Source organism: Dendrobium catenatum, unplaced genomic scaffold (genome assembly GCF_001605985.2).
Source record: "Dendrobium catenatum unplaced genomic scaffold, ASM160598v2 fragScaff_scaffold_1639, whole genome shotgun sequence".
In the NCBI taxonomy this organism is placed as follows: domain Eukaryota; kingdom Viridiplantae; phylum Streptophyta; class Magnoliopsida; order Asparagales; family Orchidaceae; genus Dendrobium; species Dendrobium catenatum.
The window spans coordinates 774,806-798,374 of NW_021320101.1; the positions used below are offsets into that span (position 1 = coordinate 774,806).

General features: G+C 33.9%; 1 protein-coding gene and 1 long non-coding RNA gene across 2 annotated transcripts; one reads left to right on the top strand and one right to left on the bottom strand.

Moving 5' to 3' along the window:
* Nucleotides 1-3,953: 3,953 nt before the first annotated feature.
* LOC114581302 lies at nucleotides 3,954-4,561 on the bottom strand. The gene is made up of 2 exons (XR_003703178.1): nucleotides 4,428-4,561; nucleotides 3,954-4,223 (listed from the first exon to the last, which is right to left on the bottom strand). It is a non-coding gene; the product is annotated as an uncharacterized LOC114581302 (long non-coding RNA).
* Nucleotides 4,562-12,713: 8,152 nt separating this feature from the next.
* Nucleotides 12,714-20,853, top strand: LOC110110608 (ORM1-like protein 2). The gene is made up of 3 exons (XM_020842182.2): nucleotides 12,714-13,140; nucleotides 15,028-15,176; nucleotides 20,440-20,853. Exons 1-3 carry the CDS (start codon nucleotides 12,955-12,957, stop codon nucleotides 20,576-20,578), a joined length of 474 nt encoding a protein of 157 aa, XP_020697841.1. The 5' UTR covers nucleotides 12,714-12,954; the 3' UTR covers nucleotides 20,579-20,853.
* The last annotated feature ends 2,716 nt before the right edge of the window (nucleotides 20,854-23,569 follow it).

Here is a 23,569-nt window from a genome sequence, read left to right on the forward strand (position 1 = left end):
TCAGCTTTAGAAGTCCAGTAGTCCTTATAAAGAAATATATGCATATGATGGATGTTTGTATCATTTTGCAAAATGAAAGATGAATGATCAAAGATTTGCGGATCACCAACTCTATAAAACTAGTTGGAATATGAATCTAACCAAGCATCATTGACTAACATTCTATCCAGCTTGATATGAATGGGGTTATCAATTCTCTGATTATACCAAATGTAATAGTTTCCAACATAAGACAACTCATGAGCACCAATGCTAAAAATCAAGTTGTTGAAATCAGAAAGCTTTCCATTATTGAGAGTGATACCACCCATTCTTTCATGTGCATATCTGCAGCAATTGAAATCCCCAAGAATAATCCAAGGAGAGGAAATATTTTTTGCCAAATTAGAAATCTGCTTCCACAGAGTGAGTCTTTCTTCCAGAGAATTAGCAGCATAAATGACAGAGACCAAGTAAGCCTCATTATGACCCGAGAAAACCACACCATGGATCAACTGGTTAGAAGTGAGAAGGGGTTTGAAATTTATAATGAGGGCATTCCATTTAATCCAAATCCTCTCTGGGGATGAATAAGCAAAATTGTCAAAAGAACCTTCATGAGGGAAAATGGTGTTGGCGGATAAGAACTAAGGATTAGTGGCAGACAGAGTAGAAACTCAAGCTTCGAGAACAAACAACAAATCTAGAAACAATATATTTGCAACACGGTACTTTGTCCGGGTTGTTAAACACACGGGTGTTCCATGCTGCTAATTGGGGACTAATCATTATGACTTGGAGGTGGGTGTGGACGCCTTCTTGGCATTCTTAGCTCTTGTGTTTTTGTTGTTAGAGGGGTTTGTTTGTAGACAGTTTTTTTTTATTGTTGCCTTTATCCATGTTGTCGGAAACAATAGGTCGCTAATCTGACTGAATCACAAGAACATCCTTATCAGGTGGGCGCGGGCTAGACGACACTCCTGGTAAGTTGTGGATTGGCTCTTGCATAGTATGTTGGTCATTTAGAATATCAATTTGTTGCTGGTGATGAGTTTAGGGGACTTATAATAGCAGCACCAGGGAGGGATTTCAAAGTGGGTGAGGCGAGGGTGTCAGTTGAAGTGGAGGGCTATTCTTCATATGGAGAATTAAGGTTAGAAATCAAAGTTTGGATTATTGATGGCGCCTGTTCAATGGCTAAGGATGGAGGGGTGCTAAGGTTAGGAACAATCGATGGTTGGGCTGCTGGAATTACACTCCATATATTCGGTTTTAAATCTACTCAAACTAAAACCATTAGACTCTAAAGTTGACCTACATAATTCAAGTTTTTCTTCAACTTTCTTTCTAGTCTCATCAACAACAAGAATATCATAAGCAAAAAGCATACAATAGGGTACATCATCTTGTAAATGCTTATTAAGAACATTCATAACTAAAGCAAAAAATATATGGGCTTAACACTGATCCTCAACTTAATCCAACTAAAATAGGAAAATAATTCGTTAAACCACCTTATGTTTGAACACAAGCAACAACACCTACATATATATCCTTAATAAGTTGAATATAAGCACTATTAACTTATTTCTTTTCTAGAATTTTTTAGAGCACATCTCTTGGAACTTTATTAAAATCCATAAAAATCATAAATTTTAAAAGATACTTGGTTTAATCATCAGGAGTCCTTTTGACTTGATTTGACCCTAACTAGCCTTGGTGGCGCTTAAGTGACTTAGCATTCTCTCTACTAGCTTAATTCCAAGTGACCATAAACTCCAACCATTGGATTGCCTTCGACAATTTCATGCGGTACTAGAATTGTTTAACGAATTTTCTATAGGGCTTGATCATTTCCTTTAGATGAGATTAAGCAGACTATCAGTTTTCATATTAGTGTCAGTTGATCCTGGGTTACCTCATAGCTAGAGGGAGTTGGTCATACGAGACCAAGGAGGCCATTTTGCTCCTAAACTAGCTGGTAAGATGTCTTTGATGATCTAGGATATCTTTAAGCCTTATAATTACTATCCCATTTAACCCCAAGTCCCTTAGGTGATCTTAGGTAGACCACTAGTGTGACCCTATATACGTCTAAAAACCAAGTTAGTTGTAATTAAGTCAAGAGAAAGACATAACCCACCCTAGGGTGGGCCATGCTCATTCTCATAGTCTTTAAAAAAATATAAAAATCCTTAGACATAAGAAGCATAAGATATTTAGGATAAGAATCAAACTCATTCCTTAGCACCAAACCCTCTACCTTTAGCCTGCGTCTTAAGAGTCGAGAAGTGTTCAAAAACTAAAAAATAGATTTATTACTTCCAATTTCAATATATTAGGTGTAAAGCTCTGAATTTTAGTCCTTGGGAATTACATTAGGACCTCATATCTCTCTCTCTAAAATACATATAGTGACAGTGAAATTTCTTTTCTTAAAAGAAGCACATAAATAAACTATTTTTTTAGGGGAGACAATTGAAAGTTTTCCGTGAAAAAATATTAAGTAGCAAGAGCACATTAATCATTCTATATAAAAACAGCTTAAGAAATTGAGGGCAGGCACATGCTTGCATCTACTCGAGAAATGTGATGAGGAAAAGGATTTAACTGGATGTTAAAACAAATCATGGGCACAAGAAGAATTTGAGGTAAATAGAAGAAGCTGATAAGTAGAGTCAAGGAAAAAACAATGGAAAAGAATATCAAAGGAATTCAACCAAGAAAGCAACCAGTGATACTTTAGTAAGGCTCTACCTATTCAAGCTTTTGTTTATTACTTTCATAGTCACCTCGGCTTAATGCAAGTCCTCTAGAATTCCAGGCCATATCACTCGCATATGTAGTGGCCAATTTCATATAATAGGAAGATGTTCTATTACTGAAATTCACCATCACAATCTACACCAAAAGAAGGCTATCATATTCTTAAATTGCATTGAGTGTTTTAAAGATTAAAGCTAGGCCCATAGCTTTGACCTTTACAGCATAGTTTTTCTTTATGTACAAAGTTGAAGAGAAAGTTCACATGTGATCATCCCTTCAATCCACAAATCAAATTGATACCAAAGCTTAGATTCTTCACTCATAGGTTATAAGGTTGTAAATAATAAAAACAAGAGTTACTCCTCAAAAGTTGTCTTTATAGTGAAAACCCCGCAACTGACTCAAAGACGTTTAAAGAAGATCAAACAAACTAGAGAGACTTATACGAATAAAAGGTAGAAATGCATCCATTAGATAGATAAATAGGATTAGAATCAAAATATTAGAAAATCAAGTAAAATCCTAAGATAATATGAATAGAAGTTAAATATGATCTGTGAATAATAAGTTTAACACCTTAGCAAGTGTTCAATAGGAATGAATGGAAAATAAGGATTCAAAAAGTTCAACCTAAATAAATAGTTTGAATAAGGCTAATGATGAAAGCCATGTAACCATTTTTTTTTATTATGTTTCAGTGATCTGTCCATAAACAATAATATGCCATAAGTAGGTGTACTATCACCCATTAGTTTCTTTATGGGAACCAAAAAGTTGTCCTCCATACATACTTTGCTTAAGTCGCATAAATCATGCACCATTCTTTCGCTTGATTTTCACTATATTAGCAATCAAGTCAACATATTTATACCAAATAGTCTAACGTTATCATGATTATTACAATGCCAAAGTCATAACATCAAAGCATTTACCCTTACAAAATTAGGATCAAGATTTAGTAAAACCCACATGTATGCAAATAGCTCTAAAACGGAAAGCTGCTCAAAAAATAAGTAGTAAGGGACCTTACATCACTTTCAAAAGGCAAACATAATGGATAGGAAGATTGATAGTAAATTACACAATTCTAAAATGCTTTGTTGCCCAACTCAAAGCCCAAAATAAGTGTTCAAGCTCATGAGTTGCCTGTGGCATGAATATAAGCATTGATCCGATGGCTTGGAAACTTTTTTTAAAGCGATGTGAAATAGAAATTTAACGTTCGATGATTTAAAATCAAATATGATGAATGATAATCACTTTGATTTGAATAAAAGTTTCCCTTCTACAAAATAGAAAGATGCGTCTTTTTAAAGGGCTGTTGCATTAGTAATATATTGCATTCTATTTTTCTGAATTTACATTTTTGTCATATTTGATATGACGCAAACAACAAATGAAATATGAAGTAAAAATTTCAGGAATTTGAAAACCCCCAAAATCTGTGTTTTTCCTGCATTTGGAAATCAACCCAAGTGCTGCAAAATAAAGCAGAATCAGAAGTCATTAAAGCCCGCGAAAAACGAATCGATGGAAGACCTATACCACAATACCAACGAGCAGACAAAGCAGGGGAATATATCAAGATGCGGCGTATTAATCATTTAGCAAACTTTTATAGGATGAAAAAAAGAGGAGAGAATATCCAGAGGGCTTCGCGAAGAGCGAAAGCCAAAGCATACCGCTAATAGATTGGCGATCCAGAGCGCACCGTACCGCCGGCCAGCGCTACGGCAAAGCCCGTCGAAACCCTCAACAGGCTCCGGCGAAAGAGAAATTATTGTGTATACAATCGGAACCGAGGTGCGCTTATTTTATTGCTTATTTTTTGAAATATAATTTTTTTCGTTGCAAATAATTAGAAAATAAATAATACTCACTAAATACACAAAAAATATATAAAAAATACGTAGAAAACATAATATATCAAAAAATACACAGTGAAATAAGCAGTAAATACCCAGCATCCGAACACAATTCTGCATTCGGATTGCATACACAATGGGAGGCGAAAAGAGAGCAGTTTTGTCTGTAACCAATTAATCCACATGCAGCCATTAAGAAATTAAGAAATTATAAGTTCAAATTTTTTGTATATGTGAGGGTTCATTCTGTGTGGACGCCGAACGTCGTCCGGAGACTAATCAGAATGCTCCACATCATCCCTTTGATGTGTACCATGGTTCGATATCATTTGGTATCGCTGACAATATATGATAATAATTTAAAATTATAATTATTATAATTGCCCCAACTACTCTTAATGAATTAAAAAATTAATAAACACAACCAAACACTAACATGGCTTTGAAAAGCTTTTAACAACCCTAATTGATATTAGTCAATTTGCATGTCCTAAGTTTTTCAATGCTGACTTGACTGGGAAAATCACATTAGCAATACCAACTAAAGGGGAAATTGGCTTCATTTAAGGAGAGGGTAAGAAGAGAACAAGACAATGTATGTATATATAAAAAATATGTATTATATTAATCTCAAAGCAAGTCCAATGATTTTCAACCCCATCCTAATACAAATTGTATCAAAGCATCCCTATAAAATTTTTTCAATACTTGAGGGTAAATTAGATGAAATAATTTAACATGATTTGTTATCCAAGTGGTCTATATCCTTGTGTAATCCTCATTCTAATTAGAATTCTACTAGTAACTACTCAAATTCCTTTGCTCGTATAGCCTATGGAGAAATCATTAGAATATCTTATTTTAAGAAAAAAAAACATCAACTTTGTTACGACTTCTATAGTAATAGTTTAAACAGACACAAATAGCGGCAATTAAACCAGCTAGCAAAAGTCATCTATAGCAGTGGTTTTGAAACTGTTGCAACAAAGTGCTACTGAAATAATACATTTTTTTTTTTTGTAGTGGGTCATCAAGTCCTTGGTAGTTACATGAGACTATCACCTAAAAAATATAAGAAATATGTAATGCCTACCTCAAATTGTACATGACATAATACAAAACATACCATCAAATGGAGTTGAGAAAATTTGCTTTGATGATGGACACTTATGCTTCAGTCATGATAGTTTTCTTATTGATTTCTACAGTAGCTGTTTAACACGAAAGTTTATTGAAACCATCAAAGAAATAGTGGTAAAAAGTTGTTCCAAATAAAACCTTAAATTTACTTCAATATCTTCTCTTAAAATGATATTGCAGAGGAAATTCAATAATTCGTTGTATTTCAATGATTCATATAACAATCTTCGGTTGATTGATGTTGTTGGTAATTAATATTAACCAAGTACGAGGACTTGGAATACTTCTCATATTTTTTGGTTACAATAACTACAATATATCAATCAATAGTGTTGAAATGTTTGAAAACTTACATAAATTAAAAGGAGGTGCTCTATTTTTCATATATTATCAATTTAGGTATTGTTTGGGACAGCTTTCCTACTGCTTCTTAAATAGCTTTTTAGTACACAAATAAAAAAATTTGTACTAAAAAATTGTTTTAAAAGGTAGTAAGAAAGTTGTCCCAAATGAAGCATTGGGACGGCTTTCTTATTGCTTGTTAAAGCAGCTTTCTAGTACAAAATTTTTAAATTTTGTATTAAAAAGTTGTTTTAAGAAGCAGTAAGAAAGCCGTCTCAAAGCCCTTCTTATATCATAATCATCCAAAGAAAATAAATAATGATTGTTTTCTAAGAACTAAGCTACATCTAATGAACTGTTCTTTATCCTTTCTCACTCTATCTTTAATAGAAAAAATATATATTTCATTAAAAATCATGAAATAGAAACTTACACTTTTTAAATATATATCTATGAGTTTCAGTGAATTCAAATTATTCAGTGCTGTCTTCTCTTGTTTTTAATAGTAAAGACATTTTTGTTTTTGTGTTAAACAGCCAAAATTGATCAAAGAGACTCATCCAAGCAATTATTTTTTGACTTTCTTAGAGGAGTTTTGAGGTTATATTCAATTGGTAAATGGCTGTATGGGAATTGGGAACTGAGAATGAGTCTCTTAAATAGAAAATTATATAAATAATATATCTCCTTTTAGCTTTAAAGTAATTATATGTATTGATGATTGCAAAAGTTTGTGAATATAATAAAGAATTTCATGCAAGGTTTTACTAATTCAAAACAATAAAGTTTGATTAATATCTTAATAAGGTTGATTAATATCTTAAGTTTGATTGGCAGTAAATCAAATTAAATAAATGAGAAAAAAAATATGTTAGAATTTAATTTTTGAAATAATAATATAATAATTAAAATTTTGGATTGAATTTATTTTGAAATAAATATATTTTTGATTAATTAATTTATTTTTATATTATACTCATTTTAAAAAATATTTAATATTTTTAAATTTTTAAATGATCATATGTTTTGATATCAGAAGTATATATTCCATAATACAAGTTTATGTGACTGCTTTATTCGTAGGATTTAGACCCAATTAAATCATTTTTTATTTTTCAAAGTCAAATATTTGAAGATCATATATCAAGACTTTGAAAATCGGATCGGACAACGAACTGAAAGAATGAGAGGTTAGCTGTTCAATGGTTCGACCGGAGTATAACCAGATAACGTAATAAACATTTATTATATTTAAATATTATAATAATGACATAATCATTTGCAAATATATAACAAAAATTGAACATAATCTTAATATGAAACAATTAGAAATATAACAAATAAATCCAATAAATTTAAAATTAAATATATTATTATTTTGTGCAATCTCTTTGTAGTCATAACTTGAGAGATGAAATCGAAATTGCTCTTGAGATCTTATAGTTTATATATGCAATTGGTGTGCTCTAAATATAAAATAAATATGACATAAGTAGGGTTTTTTTTTCTTTGGTTCCGTATAATTATAAGCTTTATCTTAGTTAGTTTTGGGGTCATCTGATTTGATCTCAATGGCTCAAATCATTTTTCAAATGAACCGTTCGGCTATTCAAAATGCAGACCGATTCAGCCTGTCCGGTCCGATTTTTAATGCATGGGATATTGTATGGGATATTATTGAAATACTTATTTTTTTATTTTAGTACTAATGCAGCTCATCTTGATTTGTTGGTTGTGAGCTTTTGCTACTAATCAAGAGGTCTTAGGTTGAGTCTTAAGTAATGTGATGTATGCTTGAGTTTGCTTTAATTGAACTAAATGTCCCAAAAAAATTAGAGATTTTTATATACATAACATCTAAAACTATTAAAAATAGATATTTAACTCATAAATTTCTATATTTACTAATATACCACATCAAATTCATCTTTCAATCAATTCTAACATTATGTTTAAACCTTTCATCAAAAATCACTATCAACGACAGTTTTCCCTGTCAGTGGCATCATTCCACATTGAATACAAGTATCTCATCGCTTTAATGGAGTGGTGAATAGAAAAAAAAAAGTGGATTTTATGTGGTATATTAGTAAATATAAAAGTTTATGTGTTAAATATATATTTTCAATAATTTTAAATGTTATATACGTAAAATTCCTAAAAAATTATAATCCTAAAACAGTTCAAATCTTTTTGAAAAATAAATGACCTTATAATTACTCAAATTCACAACATTACCGATGTGAGAATACTCGAGCAATTTCCGGCTGAAATTTTAGAACTGATAAAGGCTATTAAGGCTTCGTTTGGAACGGCTTTTTTATTGCTTTCTAAAACGGAGTTAAAAGAAAGTGCTTTTTCCTAATGATCAGCTTAAATATATCTATAGCAATTTTTTAAAATTTTTATCTTTCTACATTTTGAGAAAAAAATGTGTTCATTAAACATCTAAAAGTTACTTAGTTCTTTGATTATTTGATAGTTGGAATCTTAAATAATAAATTATACCATCATGATTTAATCATTTCTTATCTATATGTAATTTCAAAAATAGAAATAATTATTTCTAACTTGGAATGCTGTACAATTCAAACTATTTAATTTCTCATAAAAATAAGTATATATTAAACATTACTTATATACAGTTATGATAACTAAGCTTTTAAATAATTATATTAATCAAAATAAGAATACTTAATAATTGGGTCTGGTTTACTAAACTCATCAAGTTATAATACTTAGTTCTTTCTATAATAGATGAAGAAAGCATATAGGAAATAAATTATGGGCCTAGCTTAGTAAAATTAAATAAATTATATACTTCAAGTTATAACACTCAGTTCTTTCTATAACTGAAGAGGGCAGTATTGCAAAGTTGAGTATACTTTCTTACTCTCATATAGTTATAGTAGAAGTTGCGAAAGAAGTAGGGGTGATTACAGTTTCATATGTGATAACTTTCTTAATGCTTTCTAAAATAGCTTTTCAGTTCAAAAGAATTTATTAGCAATTTTTGTACTAAAAAGCTATTTTAGAAAGCATTAAGAGAGTTGTCCCAAACGAAGCCAACATCTATTGAACGATATTAATAGTCGAACAACTATGGTATGATGAAAGCGATCTAGCGATGATGATATGGAGAAGGTTGTTGACTGATGGTAATCTTGCAATAACAATCACACGGTGGTAATTGGAAAGTAACAGTGAGACAATGATGCTCAGATGAAGAGGGATGGACTATAATAAAAAGGCGGTGATAGTTAGGTTGTGACGGCGGTCCTACGACGATAATCAAATAGTAACAAATCAAGTTGGTGGTGATTGTAGACGTTGACTTTTAAGTAGAATGCTAGAGATCTTCAAAGCTTCAAGCTCTCTGAAATCTCTTGATCTCGCTCATGCATGAGAATGATGATTTATTTATAATTTTTTTGGAAGTTACATTTTGATAAATTTAATCAAAATTTCATAACATTCAATTGGACAACTTATATTAAACAATATAATCATAGATAATTTATTAAGCCTTTAAAGCCTTAATGACCTTAGAACTAAATTATTTTTGACTCGTTGGATTCGTCTTGTTAAGCTGTTCAATTTGATTGTAAGCATGTAATGTTTGAAGATCATTTAGTCATTTAATTAATGCAAAAAAAATTCAAATATGCTTTAAGATTGATTTGGATTCATTTGGACTCAAATAAGATAGACTTTTGCGCCATTTAATTTGTCTCATCTAAGCAATTAGTTTTATTATAAATTTATTAAAATTCGAGCTTAAATGGTCTTCAATTTATTTTCGAAAGTTTTAGTATATGTAATGCATCAAGAATTGTTATTTAAATTTAATATAATTAAATATAATAAATTTATGAAAAACTTAATACTAAGTTATATGAGTAAATCAAAGAAAAAAATTGGTTGAGAATATTCTAATAAAAAATCATCTTAAAATAATTTAGAGAAAATTTTTAAATTAGGTATTATTAAAACTTAAATAATGTAATTAAGCATTGAAAAAAAAAATTGTCAAAAAGTAGCTCATCAAAAGGTCGTTTTATGTTGACTCAGATTTGTCGAGTCATGTGCTACTTGTCGAACTAACAAACTACTTGATACATCGTCAAAAAATTATCTTGATCGGGCACGAATCTCGAGGCAAAAGATAGTTGGAAACTTCAAAATTTAATTTTGGGAGCACCCGAACTCCGATTTCAGCGAGCTTACAGTCAAACTGAGCGTCTCGGAAATACGAACCCAACGACACCAAGATCAACTCGATCCAAGCCCAAATGGGTCCGAATCATGGACCCGAAGCGCTGTTGGAAGGTTCAAACCACAATTTGAGTTACCAAACAGACTCCGATTTTGACGAGCTTATACTCGAATCGAACGGTTCGATGAGACGAATCCAAAGAGCCTAAGATCACTGAATTCCAACATCACTAAGGCCCTCAAATGACCAACGAACGGTGCACGATCGTAGGATTTAATATCGGCCGTCCATTCAACCACTCCCTATTCGCCCCTGATCTCACGCCTATTTACGGGCCATGCCACTCCAGAAAATCTATAAATAGAGCCCTCATTCTCACAAGGGGGGTCTAAGCAAGAAGAGAGGAAGAGGAAAGGAAGCTCTCCTCTGACCACCGCCGGAACCTCGCCGGACCAAGCCGAAGCCCGCCGGACCCACACGGAGCCTCGCCGGATCACCGCGTGGAGCCTCAACGGACCACGCTCGGGAGTTCACCGCACCACCGACATCTCAAGGCCGCGACGCGCTACTGAAGGCCCGACATCATCAGGCACACACGTTCTCTCAAGGCCGACTTCAGGCCTGACAGTCTTCATCTGAGGCCCTCACCTTCTCCAGAAGCCCTCACCTTCGTCAGAGGCCCTAAACCCTCGCCAGAGGCCCCTCCACTTTCACCACGGCCGAGGCCCTCACTTGCCAAGGCCATTGTCTTCGTCAGATTATCATCAAAGGCCGTATACTCACACCAGAAATCACATGAGGCCTTTCAATTTCGTGCAAAGCCTCACAACACCTGATGTCTCACCTTCACCTTGAGGCCCTCACCTTCGCCAAAGGCCCTCTCCTCCGCTAGACATACTTCACTCTGACGCCTTTGCTTTGTCGGGATACATCCACTCTGATGGTCTGGACTTCTGCTGGGCCATTCTAACCTGACGTCCAAGAGTTCTACTTCTCAAATACCCCTGCCCTACTACAACGGTCCTTCCTGACCTCTGTCGCCACGTACGGTCCATCGCGACTCCATCACAGACAACGGTCTTTTCAGACCCCAGTCTCCTACCGAAACTACGGTCCTTGTCAGGCCTTCGTCGCCTACTACGGTCCATCCGACCTCCATCACCAGACAACGGTCTTTCAGACCCCAATCTCCTACCGACTACGGTCCTTCAGGCCTTCGTCGCCTACTATGGTCCTTCCGGCCTCCATCAACAGACAACGGTCTTTCTGACCCCGGTCTCCTGCTGACTACGATCCTTCCGAACATACAAACATGTATATGTAATTCCTACTATGTAATGCAATCTGTATGATGTACAATTGCTACATCAATCCAATGCCTTCTCCCAAGGAAGAGCCTCATTTGTAACGACTACAAATACTAGTGGATTCATTCAAACTGGGCTAGGCCCCGTGGTTTTTCCCCCTTTTTAGGGGTTTTCCACGTAAAAACTCTGGTGTCTCTTATGAATGTTTCACCCTCTCTCTTATCTGCTTGTATGCTGGATCTTCGTACAATGTTAAGACGTTAAACCATATATTTCTCTACCGCCGCGAATACTCCAGGACGCAACACTACTTATTTAAAAAGAAATTACTATTGTAATGTTGTCCGTTAAACGGACAACTTGTTACAATGAATTTTGAAAAATGATTTAAAAATAAAATACATTAAATAAATATTAAAAAAAAACATAGAGAATAGCAAAAAATGTAGAGTTAGTGTAAAATATAATTTTTATATATTAATAAAAATCATCCATTTATATATAAATCAGTGTAAGAAGTCATTCATTAGTCACCCATTCAAAACATATTGTTTCAAAATTTACATAAATAAATATATGTGAATATGATATTTATTTTTAAAGCCTATATATGTTTAAGGAGAAACATTGAATTATTTTTTTTTTCTGCTTTAATTTTGGCTATAATGCTTATCCATTAAAAAAAATACCAATTAAAAATAAGTATATTATCACCGTAAAAAAAACAAAAATGTTCATTTTAATCAAGTTTTATTAATATATATATTTAAATTTTTGACTTCTATTAAAATATAGAAATTATTTTTCAAAATTTACTGTAGCAAGTCGTCTGTTTAACATACAACTTTAAGTAATAAAATTTTTAAAAATATTATGTTAGTTCTGCGATTGACACATAAATCGCCTGTTTGATGGACTACTTTAACAATTTTAAATTTTTTCTTTTAAATTCTTAATTATATTATTAAAAATTTAATAATATATTGTCTATTTTTTTTTTCCAAAATTTATCATTTAAAAAGTAAACTGATCAAAATTTATAAATTTAAATTTTCAAGTAAAAAAAAAAAAACGAGATGTGAAGAGAAAAAGTCAACGCGCGAGGTTGATCTATCTTTTGTCAGACCCCCGCCTTCCACGGCTGCCTCCGCTCTTTCTCGTTGAAATTCCGCACTTTCTCCTGCGGATCAGCTAATCACCATTATTATAAGAAGCCAAGTCCGCCTTCAATCTTTAAACAAGTTCGAGAGAGAGCTCCTTTGATTCGACCTAAACCTCAATATATTCTGTTTTTTCCCTTTCTCTTTCATTCGATATAAGCGAAGTGAACGACGATTAGATGGCGAAACTCTACGCGCAGACGGTGCCGCCGCCGGATCTGAACAAGAACACGGAGTGGTTCATGTATCCGGGAGTGTGGACAACCTACATCTTCATCATATTCTTCACCTGGCTCACGGTCCTTTCGGTCTTCGGCTGCACCCCTGGCATGGCATGGACAATCGTTAACCTTACTCATTTCGCCGTACGTACTACTGACAAATTCCTATCTTATACGTTTTGATTATGCTTTTCATTGTATTTTTTCTGGAGTATGCATAGTTGTAACCCTCTTTCGCCCAATTTTTTTTTTGTGTGTATCGTTGATTCTGATCTGGAATTGTGTTGTTTGATTCATCCTTCGAAAAGATTCGATTTTAACAGCTGACTTAAATTAATTTCATTCATTCATTAATTTAGCTGCATATTTATGCTTCATGGGATTTAGTTTTTGAGGAGGGAAAATCTAGGGCACAATAGCCGGCAGCTCTTGGTATTTTAGATGGATTTTTTTTTTCTTAATTTGCTTTGCGGTACATAATCCCTAAGTAAATGAAGCAATTTGTGTGCTTTTTCAACTTTGGAAAGCACAGGAAGCTTTAAACTGACCTTGCAGATCGTTCTATTTGAAGTTTCTTTTGCATTGGTTATTGAGACAGTGGTCCATGTAGCAGAGCTGTCCTGATAGTTTGTGGATTTTTTTTATTTTTATTTTTTTTGTTGGGGAGTGGAATGTTATGTTGGTGGAAGGAGAAGAGGAAGAAGATTGGAAAATTCAGAGAATGAGTTAGAAGAGAGACTTTTATCTTTATGCGGTGCTAATTTTTGGTTCCATAAAATAAGACTATAGCTTTATATTACCAGCATAACTTGGAGAGGATATTTTCTAGAATTATCTTAAAGATTAACCTCTAAAATATTCAAACTACTTATTTGAACATTTTGGATCCGTTCCAAACTAATGGCCTTGTTTAAGGGGTTGGGGCGTTAATTAGCTTCTTGTGGTAGGGGGGGTTGGGCCGCTAAGCGTGATGGAGACTTGATAGTAGGATTGAGGATGTTACAGTGGTAGTATATCTTTAGAGGAGAGAAAACTAATGACAGTGGCAAAGATATTTAAGTTGGATATTATTGCAATGGAACTATTAAGAAGAATTATTGTGAAGAAAGATTTATTAAGTCGATTTCAAGTAGTTAGGATGATGAAATTTGTGTGTATTTGGTGCATCTAAATGGAGAAGTTTTTCAAGGGGACCTTTTTGGTTGCTTTGGGGTTTTGGTTTTTGTGGTATTAATGACTTGGGCAAATTTTATTTTAGAAAGGACCAAAAGGTGGATGTACCAATCTAGAATGAAGGTGTTATGGTTCTTTAGGGGATCGATTTTTTTCTATCATTTGAAATTTTGTGATATAGATTATATTGTTATTGAATGGCCGGGCAAAACATTGAGTGGGAAAATTTTATTTTAGAAAGGACCAAAAGGTGGATGTACCAATCTAGAATGAAGGTGTTATGGTTCTTTAGGTCTTTAGGGGTTCTATTTTTTTCTAACATTTGAAATTGTGTGATATAGATTATATTGTTATTGAATGGCCGGGCAACATTGAGTGTTATTTATTTGGTTCGGTGTTGTTTTCTCAAAACATTACATTGGTATGTAGCAAGATTAATGGTGTCAGGGCTTTTTCTTCTTTTTTTTCTCCTTTCCCCTTAATTTCTTTTGTTATAGATGTTATGTAGATTACCCCAATTTGAATGTCTAATGTTATCCTGATTACCTAATGCTCAATTTAGCGGTGAATCACTTAACTCTCAATGTTATAGGTTACATAGCAATGAAGATAGAAACAAAGGCCTCTCAACCTTTAAAAAAAAATCTTGGATGCTTGCAACGACTTGTTGAATTTTGTACCTGCAACTTGGAGACATCACATGCTTTCTCTTTTAGTTATCTTGTAACTAAAGATATGAAGTGCAGTATTCTTTCTTTTTCTGTTGTTAGCTGATTAGCTGCTACGAATGTATAAATTTTAAGATAATTGTAGTTAATCATACCAATAAATCCGAGTTTTGTTTTCTTACTTTTATAGGTCACATACTACTTTTTCCATTGGAAGAAGGGAACTCCCTTTGCTGAAGACCAGGGTATCTACAATAGATTAACTTGGTGGGAACAAATAGACAATGGAAAGCAGCTTACTGATAACAGGAAATTTTTGACGGTTTTACCTGTGGTTTTGTAAGTAGCATTTAATTTTATTTTTCCATATTGACTATTTTTCAATAAGCTTCACTTTTCTCCTTTCAAAATTCGATTGTTAAGGTAGATATTAACAAAAGACAGCTGAATAGTTGGCTTCAAGCAAAATGAAGATGTTAAGAATAAAGTGTTATAGGACAAGCTTATGCAGTCCTCTTTTGTTAAAATTCCTTAGGTTTTTCGGTTGAATATGTTCCTTTTACCTTTACTCGTTGTACATGCGTGCTTATAGAGTAACTTGGACTCTCAACTTTGCATATGGATTTTTTATAATTTCCTATCTTCAAACTTAAATCTAGTACCATTTTTCCTTGTCATTTACTTGAAGTACTTAAGTTTTTCTTCATTCTCCTAACTCCTACACTTGTGGATACTTTTCAAGATTGGATTCGGGTAAGTTTAGTTTCATTAAGATAGGTTATAAAGTTTAATTACTTGTGTTCCTTAACTTTAAAGTGGCTTGGAGTCTAGATAAAAAATAAGTGACTTGTCTAGTTGCATAAAGATTAAGTTCTAGTCAAGTAACATTTGAGAAATAGAAAATGTGGTTCGTACTTTTAACTTTTGAATTATGCACTGTTTTCGTCAAATTACTTTTCTCAATGTGTTATGTTGAATCTTTAATTTACAAAAATTTTAGGCAATCTGAGCATGTGGGAGATTTATCATATTTTTACAACCATTTTCATTACCTTCCAAGATTCGGATAGGATAGATATTGAGTCAAGTTCAATCAAGTTGGGCTTGCATTGAACTAAAAGTATATAACTTGAGTCATCTCTAAATTCTCCGATTTCAATTCTTTTAAATAATTTTGGGTTGTCTTAAATAAATTTATAAATCACACAATTTAATATCTATATGGGACAACATTTTTTAAAAAGCTTTGATCTAACCATATTTGGTAACTGACAAGGCTTGAAATCAAACATGATAATTATCAAGTTGGCTGAAACAACTATAACATTTACATGTTAGTTCTGTCTGGAATATGACTGTGTCGATCAATCGGGTTGCACTGTTGATTCAAACTTTAATTTCATAGGTCTAGCTTGTCAGGGGGTTGCAGAGGGGCCTCCTCTTACTTGGGGGCCTTGCCCCAGATTTTTTTTCCGTACAATCATATAATGTTGCGGCGCTGTAGGTTGTAATACCAAAGCACTACAAGGTAACTTAGAGACAAACGATGGAGAGCCACGACGCTCCAAACCCTGTTGTCGCGACACTATGAGTCGAACTAGGCAATTTTGTTTCTTGTTTTTCATGCTTAACTTGAAGGGTTACGTCCCTTGGTGTAATTTAAGTGCGTCTCTTTGTCTATTCTATGTAAAGAATGAAGTATGAAGTGAAGAGAAACAAAGAGAGAGTGCGAGACAAGCGATCCGTGTCATTTCTTTTAAATTTTCATAGTGAATTCCTTGGTGTGGCATGGCTCCGTGGTTTTTTTCCCATTTTTTGGTTTTTCCACGTTAAATCCTAGTGTTCATTTCCATTGTTTTTTTTCTTATTTGTTTCGTTGTGCGGTTTACTTCTCAAAACCACAATAAAGAGCAAAGATTAGAAGTTCCCAACTGATATTTTAAAGAAATTGACAAACATTTTGCTCATAAATTTTGATGGATCAAATTGCTAAATTTTTTGTTTTTTCACTAAGGCATATGTTGACAAATATGCAAGTATTGAAGTACAAGAATATACCTTTGTTAAACAACATGAAAGACTTAAAAAATGAAGACACTAAAGAAGAACCTATTGGAAGTGAAACGTAGAGAAAGTTCAATGGAGTGATTACGTACACCAGTAAAAAGAGTGGATATATATGCTAACTTACGAAGTGGTAGGGTTATAGAAGCATAATTATATTTTACATATTGTAACTAGCTTAAAAGGCTCATTGCATGTAGATATTAATGAAGAATTATGCACATGCCAAGATCATCATCATCATCGTTAGCCTTATCGTAATATTTGAGGTCAGCATTATTAATCATTATTTTTTATTCATTCTCTTTGAGTGTTGATTGATCTATTAAACTATTATTTACAAATCATTTTAAACCTCCTCTCTTCATATAATACTTAGTCTACTATTCGTAATCATTTGACACTAATTTTATTAAACTATTCCTATTTGCAAATCTTTGTCATCTATACTTATTCTGTAATTATTTTAAAATAAAAACTACTCCTATAGTAGATATTCCGACATGAAACCAAATTGGTTCTCCGAATTTAATGTAATTTTTTTATGTTTCATACTCTCTCCTATAGCTTTATTGTATAACTCATAAGTTTAATTCTTTTCTTTTTAGCATAATCTTAGACATCACCTTTATTCCAAAAAATTGATATTAAAATGCTTATTTTCTAATCATTTGACATGCTTTTAGTTTTCAAAATTATATTAAAAATATTTGTTAATTAAGTCATTGCAATATCCTCTATAATTCTCTAAATCTAAAGTGGTATCTTATATGGATCCAAAGCAGGTATTTGTACATCTTTTTTGTTTTTACTTCACTTCACTTTTTTCGATCAATCTATAATACATTTCACAATATTATTCATTAAACTCTTTCAAAATAATTTATTTCTTAAATTTCTCATTTAGCAATTTCTCAAATGTTTTCATCTTATCTTGATGCGTTCATCTTTAACAATATCTTATTATCTTTGCTTTTAATGCTTCTAATTTGATCAAAAGCCCTAGATCCTTTTTATTTTTACTTAATAATTCTATGTATCTCATTTTGCTATTTCTTTGGCATCAAACCTATATATAATGGGATTGAAAACTTGTTGACATTCATTTCATTACCTTGCGGAGTTGCAAATGATTTTTGGATGTGGAGATAGTTTGAAACTTTGAATAGTAGAACTTTTGATTGTGGAGATAGTTTCATTTCTAGAAATTGGGAGGGAGGGAGCAATGAATGAATGAATGAAATTTCTTAAGACTACTCTTCTTTATCTATTCATGAGAATTGATTACTCTAGAATCATCTGATTTTGGGTGATGATTTTCCAACTCACTTCTCTCACTATTAAGTTCAATTTGGGAACCTTGGTAGCCAAAGGTCTTTATTACAATATTACATTAATCTATAGGGTATTTATAAAAATTGCAAGGGTTCTAGTACTCAAAGAGGTTACTTAGTCATGAGGCTTTGGATTCTTCTCAGAGTGATGGCTCTAATTGCTCCACGTCTATGCTTGTAACAAATACGTAGAAGCCTGAAACGCTGTGCAGAGGTGGCCAAATGGTGCTTATTAATTTGATGATAGGGCGGAGTGGCGACAAATTGACCACTATTGTAGTGTAAGAGTGACTATTATGATTCATCCGTGTAGAGGCGTGATATAGAACTTTTCTTCCACAATAACTAAATGCTTTCATTGATCTCTGAACTGAAAAGATTGATTGTATTTATGTTGGATGGGGATGTGTAATTTGAAGTGGAAATGGAAGAGAACTTGTTCATTGTAAATTTAGCTGTTGAAATAGTTGTTATGGCTCTGACAACATCTTGATATGGATTAGGTTGTCATCAAGTTGTTGCTTTAGGGAAATTCACAAACTTGAAATTATATGCGCCTAGAAGAATTTAATAGGATGTTGCAATTAAGATTTAACTTTTAACGAAGATAATTGCCGAAGCTTTCTATTTTGGCTTCTTCTTATCGCCTGTGCTTGCCAAGTAGCAGCCATATGTCTCTAAGCATTTCTGACGGGACTACTGCAGCTAGTTTTGGCAAGCTATTCCCTGTTTGCTTGCCATGCAAATTGTTCAATATAGCAACAATGGTTTAATATATTCATCATCTAAAAAAACAGTATTCTATGTCGACTTCTTGTGTGACCTGCTATTTTTTCATTCAGAAATATCTTGTTGAGCTATATTCTTTTATCTTTCACTCAAAAGCCAGCTATTGGGGATAAGTGCTCAGTCCTTATAATGTTTTGAACTCCAAACGCTAGAAGGTGCTGAAATATTGATTTTATTACCAGATTTGGTTATCACCTGGTTGCTTGTAAATTTACACTTGTTACAAAACTTTAAAATTTTGTATATTCCACTTTTTCAATGGATGCACTTAGAAATGAACTCCACAAATCCAATGTTGAGGCACACATTAGAGTATTAGATTTAAATCCAACAAGTTATCATACCTCAACTATAGGCTTAAGCTTTTAAATTAAAATTAGATTTTATCATTGATACATCAGGCTCAAATTTTTGCCCTCTCGATGATTTTCTTGGGATTAAATGGTTTGCATGCTTTGTAGCCTACCATGAGAGGTGGCCATTCCACCATGGTCGAGTAACATTTAAAAGAGTTTTACTCTTATGAGGGATTCACATAATTGAGTGGGCTTTTGGTGCATGATACATTGATGATATTTTATGATGCTTGTGTTTAAAAGGGGGTAATGATTTAATGCATAGAGCATTTGTGGTATGGGCTGCCGGGTAAGATTGGAATGAATACTAAATAAAACTTGTAATAACTGGCTGGCCTGGGTTGGCATAAATCTTGAACCCACTTTACTCCACCCTGATTAAGGTTTTCATATTTCTAACCCATAAATGACTTTTGAGGGTAGAGAAACTACTCCTATACTTGTTCAATCGTGCTGAGCTAGCAGTTTAAACAACTATGGGTGCAATTGGATATTTGGATACCCCCAACTTCTGTTGATATTGGTCTGTGTCAAGAAAGTTAATGGAGGTCTAACGACTTAGGTTTTGTTTGGGACGACTTTCTTACTGTTTTTTAAAACATCTTTTTAGTAAAAAATAATAATTTTTTTTTCTACTAGAAAGCTGATTTAAGAAGCAGTAAGAATGTCATCCCAAACGAAGCCTTAATCAACTTTTCTGCATTTTTATTGGGTAAAAAGTGTTTTTATAGTAAATGTTGTCTTTTCTATTTTCAGGCCATTATTAGCACTAGCATTATGAACAAATATGGTTTTGAACTGGTTATTCAGCTTTACAACAGCCTGCAAACATTTGCTCCTACTGTCATGTTTAAGGCCAAGCATGTCAAATATCCTTCTCCTTCAACAGACATCTTTTTTCAGTATAATAATTTCAACCTTTTTGTATCAAATCTGGACCTTGAACTCAACTTAATAAATACCTACGTATCTATTAGTTCTCTATGAATCCTTGAAATGAAACTTTGTATTTTATGAATTTTTTCCGCTGTTTTTTAACTAGATAATTTTCTTTTGCAGGTACTTGATTGCCTCGCATACTACTGATTACCAACACCCAATGCTTTTCTTCAACACACTTGCAGTGATTGTGCTAGTCATCGCCAAGTTTCCAAACATGCACAAGGTTCGCATATTTGGAATTAATTCAGGCCATTAGGGAAGCTGGAAACTGAAATCATGATCGCTATATGCAGCAAAGCCAATGGAAGAGATCAGCTGGTGAAGCTGAGAGTAGAAGTAAATCTGGTAATAGATCAGTAGATGCTTGTTAAACTATGTATAGGTAGAACTCCTGTATCATCTTACTAACTAGCTATCTTTGAGTGCTGTCTGTTTTTGCAATTGAGTTTTTTGATATTTGGATTTTTCAAATCAAATCTTTTGTTTATCGCTGCTTCTTTATATCAAATATGTGGCTGTGAACTTGTAGTATTGCTCGATTCGATGAGCCCTATCAGTGAGTGAGTTTCAAACTGGAAGATCCGATAATTTGGAGCTTTCATATCTTATTATAGTTATGATTTTACAGTGAGAACTGAGAATATCAAAACGATTATGTTTTATGCTCAAATATATTAAACTGCATGAGTAATATAATGTAATTCTGATGCGAAGTGATTAATGATGCTTAGTTCCTGACCAAACATCATTAATTGATATCGACATACAACCATATAGCATTTTTGGGATATTTAGGCCATTTAAGGTAAACTCACACACACATCACATACACAAGACTCGAACCCAAAACCTCTTGGTTGGTCGTTAAAGGTTCAACCAACAGACCAAAGTGAGCTGCGTAGTTATGGATGCTATCAAGCCTAGGTAAATTGAATATGGTAGAAACTCAGTCTCGCTTGGAGATATGTTATGTGGATGAGTTTGATCTATTGAACACAAGGGGCTTAGTGCCCAAGAGTCATTGCCAAGCTAGTCCCCAAGTTTCATTGATCATGATCTGGCTTCTGGACTTGGCAACAACGAGTTGTCGCCTTCGCCCATCACTCATTCCCAACTAGTCATTAATCAAGAGGAATTCATAAATAAAAATATAATAACATGTTAAATAACTGAATTAAATTTATATAAAAATAAGCATTCCATATAAATTTGATATTGACAGCCTTCATGAAGAGCCAAAATTACATAGTTTTAGTGTATAGGGCTCAAAACTCAATAGTTTTAGGTTGATGTTCACTTGCATTTTAGCTCATACAACTGATAATCTAACTTACACGATATTCCCAAGTTGACTACTTCTCGTCTATGTTATACTTGATATAACATCAAAAAAATTATCTTGATCGGGCACAAATCTTGAGGGAAAATCGAGTTTGAAACTTCAAAAATTAAATAAGAGGCTATATGAACTCCGATTTTAGCAAACTTATAGTCGAATTGAACGTCTTGAAAATACTAACCCAATGACACCCAATTCGATTCAATCTGAGCCCAAATCAGTCCAAATCAAAGACCTGAAGCGCATTTGGAAGGTTCAAACCATAATTTGGATTACCAAATAGTTTCCAAACGTGACATGCTTATAGTCGAATCGAGCAGCTCGACGAGACAAATCCAATGAGCTCAAGATCGCCGAATTCTGATATAATTAAGACATTCAAATGTTCATTAAATGGTTCAAAATCAAGGAAATCAACATCGACCGTTCATTCAAACCACTCCCAAATTACTTTTGATCTTCCTCCTATTTATTGGACATGCCACTCTCAGAAAATTATGAATATACCCCTCATTTCTCATGGAAGGGGGGTCAATGATGGAGAGAAGGAAGAAGAGAAACTTGAGTTCTCTTGCCATGAGACTCCTCCTCGACCACCGCTAGACTTTTGTCGAACTTTTACCCGACGCCGAACTTCCGCCCGTGGCCGAACTTCTACCTATCGCCAGATTTTCTTCGAACTTCTACCTGACACCGAACTTTCGCCCGTTGTTGGATTTCTATCCGACGCCAGACTTCTACCCATTGCCGGACTTTTGTTGGACTTCTACCTGAAGCTGGACTTTCTCCTGTTGCCGGATTTCTACCCTACGCCGGACTTCCACAAGTCGTCGGGCTTATGCCCGTCACCGGACTTCCGTCGAGCTTTTATCTGACGCTGGACTTACATTTATCGTTGAACTTCTGCCTGGGGTCAGACTTCCGACCTCCGTCGCCAGCCGACTACGGTCCTTCCGACCTCCATAGCCATATTGTGGTCTTTCCGACCTCCGTCGTCTGACGACTACGGTCCTTTCATCCATCGTCACCCAACTACGGTCTTTCCGACCTCTGTCGGCCACCGACTATGGCCCTTCTGACCAAACAAACAATTCAATAGCGATTCTTTCTATTTCCACCATGTAATGCACTCCATATGATGTATATTTGTTACATCAAGCCATGGCCTTCCCCCCAAGGAAGTGCCTCATTTGTAATCAACTACAAATACCAGTGGTTTCATTCAAATTAGGCCCAAACCCCATAGTTTTTCCCATATTCGGGATTTTCAACGAAAAATTTTTGGTCTCTTATAAATGATACACCATCTCTCTCATCTGATTGTGTGTTAGATCTTCCTACAAAGCTAAGACGTTAAACTTTATATTTCTCTAACGCCACGAATATTTTAGGAGGCTACAATGCTATTCCAATCTATCTTCTAAAAAGGGACAACTATTAGAAAAAATTCAATAGAACCATATAAAATGAGTGGTGCACCGACAAATGTTAATCTATAAAGAATCTTAAACGATGTTATTTGTAGGAGCTCTGATGTCGGTGAAGGAGCGCCAATTGGCCTCCTTAGTTGGAGATGATAGACATTGATGTCGGTCAATAAGAAATTTTGGGCGATTGTTGATAATTGTCAATGCTAATCAGCAAGCAATGTCAAGTGGCAGGCTATTATGCCATGGCCATTGTCAGGTGGTAGTTCATTGTTTGTCAAGCAACTATGCTTGCGAACATAAGCTAATGTTGCTCGAGCAAGTGTTTGGTGGACCTAAAAACACTTGGTCAATAATGGACCTACCTTATTTGATTTAATAGTTTATAGACAATATCATCCATCGCTAGCCTGATAGACTCAATTAATTAAAAAATTGCTTTAAAAAGCATAAAAAAAAAGTTGTACCAACGAAGCCTTTG